We start from the raw sequence: 6,000 nt of genomic DNA, 5'->3' as shown, positions 1-6,000 counted from the left end.
GCTGTTTGTGAGTTGTGCAGGAAATGTAACTCTGAATCGGATCCATGAGTGAGCAGTGAAGAGAGTCAGAGGGGACAAATTCGCCAGAGTCCTGGCTGCCCTTTCTGTCCAAGTGTCTAGTTGGAAACAAACATGATTAATGTGTTGTTGTCTGAGTTTGTATGAACGTGGAGGCACTGCAAGAATAATAAAAATACGTACACTCAAACTAAGAAAAGATAATGTGGGATTTGTAGTCTAGCAGAGACAGAATAGTTTAATACTTTTTTTATGGTTTTTGGGCAGTTATATGCAGCAGTTGCTTCTGTAAGCCGTGGACATCTCTCCCCCTCACTTCCTCAATATGCATGTGCAGACCTGCATCATTATTATCGAGGTGTATATTGGTCTTGAGATTGCTCCATCGCTCATCTTCTCAGCAGACATAAATTTGGTGTCTATCTCTTCCGTCTGCCCTCCTTCCCTCCGTGGCATTTTCCATCATTATTATTCACCACGTGTCTCGGGCTAAAAAGTTTTCTCACAGCAGTGGGCTTATCTCCCACGTAGCTGTCATTTTAATGGTTGTTTGTTCGATGGGGAAACAGGAACTAACAGGGGAAGGTTATTAGCAAGGTCACCTTTCGCCCCATTGTAACTGCCCAATGAGGACTGCGCTCAGAAAACTGGGCTGGTAAATTTGTAGCCTAGAGAGAGAATGAGATGTAGGCTGCTTCTGCTGCACTGAAGGGCTCTTTGGCTGTCTTTCTCCATCACCTTGGCTATAATGCAAATTTGTAATTTTCCTCTGGCAAGCACGGCCTGTCCCTGCGAACTTAATTTTTTGGAAGGGAGACATCATTTACACTCATACTTCAATGCTCCCTGCACTTTTCAGTTGAGTCTATTAATGCTTCTCTATTGCCCTCTTGTGGTGTCCTCACTCCTCTGCACCAACACTTTTCACTTCCAGAGTGAAGCATGACTACAGAACTATAGCAGAGTTACAGCTTGCCTTCGGTGGCAGCAGGAGGGAGGGTTTCGAGTTTGAAGACTGGGACCTTTCTGTGTGGACTGTGCGGGTTCACCCTTTGCCTCAGGGTAATCAGGCTTTCTCCCACAGTCCAAACATGCTTATGAAGTGTATAATTGGAAAAGAATGAATGGAAGGATGGATGGATGGAACACTAGCAAGGGAAATCATAATAATATTCAATTCATCCTAATTTTTAGTTCCTTTTAGGGAGTTGTGTAAATATTTTGGAGCACACACCACAGTGTTACATTTGCATTATATGGGGCTAGACTTAGATATGAAATAAAGTATTTTGATGGATGGATAGATTATATTTGTACAGTAGTACAATACAAAAGTACTTGGTGCATGTTTGTTGAAACTGATCAAGTTCTAATTAGCTCTAATTTTAGTTAATTAACTATTTGTTTGTTTTTCACGCTTACTTTTGGTTTCTCCAGTGTTCCTCTTGTTTCTATGCTGAAGTGTCCCTGGGTAAAATACCAAACACAACATTGCCCCTGAGTGAATCTGCGTGTGTGTGTGGGTGTGATAGTTAGAAAATGCTTAAAAGCATATATATTTAAGTGCTATATACGTTTATATTGTGTGCAGGAATGAGTGAATTTGACTTGTAGTAAAAAGTCCTTTGACTGCTAAGTTAACATAGAAAAGAGAACATGAAGATCAAATCATTTTTTATTGAATTGTCTGTATTGAAAAACGTAAAAATTAAACTTTACATACTTTAAACATTTCATGCAGGACTGCAGTAAGAATATAGACTAATGCTCAAAAGCCAGAGCCATATAAAAACATTACATCTACACTAAATATAAGAAAAAACAATACAAAAACTTCATCATGTAAACATTATTAAATGACTGTTCATTTATGATTTCTTAAAAGCTTTAGAGTAACACAGGTGCAGTTGTTTATCTCTCACTCAATCACTCAGGCTCTGATTATTCTTAGCACCACCATGATTAGATTTCAAGATTCAGTTGTGAGTGCGGTTGAAGTTAGCTGCCTTTTGGTTTTCTCCTTTTGTAAGCTGACAAAACATCATTATTTCAGTGCACATTCGAAACCTTTGCATTGTAAAAACTGTATAATAAAGGGCTTAGTGGAACCCCTTTACGCCTGCAAAATATTTACTCTTCGCCGTTTTATAATTCATTGTCCATATGAAGTAAACTAATTCAGAGCGAAGGTATCCCCTCGTGTCTCTGCAGCCTCTAAACTCTGCTCTGTTGGCTCTGCCTTGGAGGTGCAGTTTTTCAGTTCACCTTTCAGCTCAGACAGCTGCTGTGCATGGCTAGAGAGAGTCCCACTGACTTGCAGTAGGAGACCATTTGACTGTCTCTCCAGCTCCTCCCTGATTCTCTCCAGGTCGTCTGCCAAGTAGTTTAAGCCCTTACACTGGTCCTCTACGCTGGCAACCCGCCCACCAACCTCAGTTACCTCCTTCTGGACCACCATAGCTGATCTTCGGCACCCCCGTACCTCTTCAGCTAGCCGTCTCTTCATCTCCTGCAGCTCACCTTTAAGCCGGGTCAGTCTGCGCTCACCTGCCCCAAGCATGGAAGCCTGATGTCCAACCAGCTGCACCACGCCCTTTATCTGCTGGGCCAGACGAGTCTCTCTTTGATGCCAAGAACTGTTGGCTTCACCAACCTGGTGGACCACTGTCCCCAGGGAATCCTGGAGTCCTCTCAGGGTGTGGTTAACTGAGCGCACATTGAATTTGAGGATTGTTAGCTCACCCTGGATGGAAGAATCTTGCTCTGCTTGTTCCTGCTGCTCCCTGAGGGTCAGACGCTTTAGCATGTTCTGCAGTGTAACATTGAGTGTGTTCAACTGGTCGCCTTGCATATCCAGTACCTCCTTCACATTCTGCTCCAAAGCCAGGTTTTCACTTGGCACAGCAGAGTCTCCTTGGATGGTAACTGTTTGAGGTGAGGGACATGAAGTGGTGCAGAGCATTTCCAAATTGTTGAGGTGCTTTTGCATTCTGTCCACATCCACCTCCAGTCTGCCTCGGAGTGACTCCAGCTCTGTCTCCAGAGTGGGAACAATGTGATCCTCCAGAGCAGTTGCATTACCCAGCTCCTCCAAAGCTGTTAGTAAACGACACTCCAGATTCTTCAACTTAACCTCCATTTTGGCCTCCAAAGCATGTCCAGTCGCATCTCTGTCTGGGACACCACTTGTCCTTCCAGATTCTTCACTTTTGATCTCCCCAGTCAGGTTGAGCTTGGCCTCTACATATGCCAGACGCCCCTCCAGCATTCCTTCTATGTGGTCTTTGTGTCCACCCAGCTCCACTCTCAGATGCTCCTGGGACTGGTTGAGGCTTGCCATTGACCTTTCCAGCAGCTGCACCCTTTCTGTAAGTCCACTCATCCTACCACAGCAGCTCTCAGTACCATTACAACCATTGATCTGTGCTTGGAGCTTTCTCAGCTCTGTTCTTAGGTTGATGGTGCTTTCCTGTAGAGCATCCTCCATCTGCTCCTGCCGCTCACTTTGCTGCTTCTGGCACTGACGGTGCACATCCCCAGCTTTCTCCTTGCATCGGTCCTCTGCGCTCTCCACACGCTTCTCAAATCCGCCAAGAATTTCTGTTCTGGCTGTGCTTAATTTAGCATCCATCAGTTTCTCCATAGCTCTTCCAAGCTTGCCATTGGAGTTTGATACCAAAAGATTTCTAATACCTGTTCTATTAGAAATCTTCTTCAGTGCTTCATCATGCCTCATCACTGTCACTTTGACTTCCTGAATCTCAGCTGTCTTGGCTTGCACCTCATTTCTAAGCTCTTCAACCCTTTCATTCAGTTCTGCGAGGTCTGGAACAACATGTCTACCATCTAGATCTCCTGTGTCAAGGTCTCCCCCAGGAATTTCTACAAACCCAAAGGTGGATGGATGAGAGGCTACATCTGGAGGGGGAACAGGAACAGGACCAGGACCAGTACCAGGGGGAGCAGAGAGCAGAGCTGACAGCATCCTGTTAGCATCCTCTCTGAGTGAGGTTCGCAGGCTTTCCTCTAGCCCATTCACAGTTACCCTCAAAGTCTCCAGACCCTGATTTAGACGCCGCACATCCTCTTCCATATGATATATTCGCTCCTCCATCTCGCTGTCAAGAGCATGGCCTGAAGAGATAAAGAGATGCTATTAAAAGGGGGACAAACACAGTAAAGAAATCCCAAACACTATGCTTTGATGTGACTGCATTTTGAATCTAGTTCGTTTTAAGAACTTGTTAAGAATTTGTTGTTCTTTTACTTAAAAAAAAGAAAAGAAAGTAAATTCAGGTACATCACTTTTAAAACCCAGTTAGCTTTATTGGACAGTTTAAAAATGGGGACATACCTGTGGTCTCTCCCACAGGCTGTTCACCACCAGAGGGGGGAGGAGAGGGGATTTCTTCAGGTATAAATTCCTCAGGTGCTTGGCTATTCTCATGTTCATGTTCATGGTTGGTCTCTGTGTAATGTGGCTCTTCATGCTCTGGAGCTGGCTCTGATTCTGATGGATAAGGCTGGAAGGGGATGTCTGGGTAGGAGGAGGACCTTGAAGGCCCAAAGGGATGCATTGGGAAGGGGTTAAAACTGCCAGTAGGAGGGCCTTTGGGATGACTCCATGGGCTGGCTTTCACAGCAGTGTTAACATGTGGGCCCTTGAACATCGGGACTTTGCTAGGGGGCCCCTTAGACTGGGACTCTCTCATTGGTGGGCCCTTGAATGGTGGCATCATTTTCATAGGGTGTTGATAAACTGGATGTCCCTCCATACATCCATAACCAGAGTACCCAGGGCAACAACGCCACTCCAGCTCTGTGACGGTTTTATGTGCCACCTTGTAAAGTGGCTTGTACATCAGGCGATACCTGCAGGGAGCAGCAGTAATGGGTTAAAAACATAAATTCAGTGTTTTTTACTGTGAAGCAACCTGAATTAAAATCTATCACACGAGTAGCGTTTACTCACAAAAGAGCTGGGCATTTGCGGCCCAGTGAACACTTGTTGTACTCGGCTTTTACATACGGTGCTGCTCCATCCTGTATGGTGAAGGGCACTGTCTTTTCAGTGACGTAGGCACAGTGGTTCCTTTCAGAGTGGAAATCAAAGAGGAAAGAAAAAAACTTGCTTAGATACAATTTTTAAAAAATTACAAGATTTGTCACTGAATTATCTGACGTGGTGATGTGTATGACAGAGATGGAGAGAAACAGCACTTACTTGTGCCTGCTGGTGGGTTTTCCTTGGCTGTAGTGTTGACCAAGCCCAGGTTTATACTGGTGAAATTCAAATGGTCTGTAGATCTTGGTTTCAACAAGTGATGAAAATAGGGCCATGAAGACAAAAAGGCTCAAAACACCTGAGAAAAGCATCCTGAGCATTCACGTGTCCAGTGAAAAGTTGAGTGAAAAAACTCTTCAAACTGAAAACAGAAAAAAGTATTCCTTTATCAAGGGACAGCAGAGGCCACAAATATTCAAATATTCTCCACTTGCTTGTAAAAAGACTTGAATTTCTAGGTTATACAGCAAAATGCCACCCTGTGAGTGCTGATGCTGGCTGTGGTTGTAGTGGACTCCCGTGACAAAAGTCCACTGTGAGTTTGGGGGGGGGGACTACAGACGCCACTAAAAAGGCTCCACCGGCTCCATCTGCATATCTCCTCCCACTCAGCCTCCTCAAAGTAACACCCTATTGACAACACAGGAGGGAAAAACCCATCATCTCCCCGGTTAATGTCCCACCTGTGACTCTTTTGTGGTTGTCATCTATATAATTTTAATATATGAGAATTCTGGAAGCTGCTTTCACCAACCAGAACAGCAGCTGAGCTCTCAGTAGCTTTTTTCCTTTAGTGACATCACGGCAAACCAGAGAGGAAACGCTGCATCACCTCCAACGAGTATAGTACCCAGCTTTGTCCCAAAATGGGAAGGTTATTTATTCACCCTTTAGAATATAAAGTAAGAAAGACATGC

At 44.5% G+C, this 6,000-nt stretch overlaps 1 protein-coding gene across 1 annotated transcript; it reads right to left on the bottom strand.

Moving 5' to 3' along the window:
- Positions 1-1,675: 1,675 nt before the first annotated feature.
- Positions 1,676-5,609, bottom strand: emilin3a (elastin microfibril interfacer 3a). Its single transcript, XM_080295147.1, has 4 exons — positions 5,243-5,609; positions 4,991-5,110; positions 4,373-4,890; positions 1,676-4,152 (listed from the first exon to the last, which is right to left on the bottom strand). Exons 1-4 carry the CDS (start codon positions 5,401-5,403, stop codon positions 2,192-2,194), a joined length of 2,760 nt encoding a protein of 919 aa, XP_080151273.1. The 5' UTR covers positions 5,404-5,609; the 3' UTR covers positions 1,676-2,191.
- Positions 5,610-6,000: the final 391 nt, after the last annotated feature.

The sequence above is a fragment of the Astatotilapia calliptera genome, chromosome 20, assembly GCF_964374335.1.
Source record: "Astatotilapia calliptera chromosome 20, fAstCal68.1, whole genome shotgun sequence".
Taxonomy (NCBI): Eukaryota; Metazoa; Chordata; class Actinopteri; order Cichliformes; family Cichlidae; genus Astatotilapia; species Astatotilapia calliptera.
The sequence above is the reverse complement of the archived record's forward strand: the minus strand, read 5'-3'. Positions and strand labels throughout refer to the sequence as shown.

Excerpts from the sequence above, each read along its gene's own strand:
- emilin3a (XM_080295147.1), bottom strand. The coding sequence starts at position 5,403 with ATGCTCAGGATGCTTTTCTCAGGTGTTTTGAGCCTTTTTGTCTTCATG. Across the intron at positions 5,111-5,242 it reads AAACCCACCAGCAGGCACAA|GAACCACTGTGCCTACGTCA; the intron begins GTAAGTGCTGTT and ends CCACTCTGAAAG. Across the intron at positions 4,891-4,990 it reads CGCAAATGCCCAGCTCTTTT|GTATCGCCTGATGTACAAGC; the intron begins GTGAGTAAACGC and ends TGCTCCCTGCAG.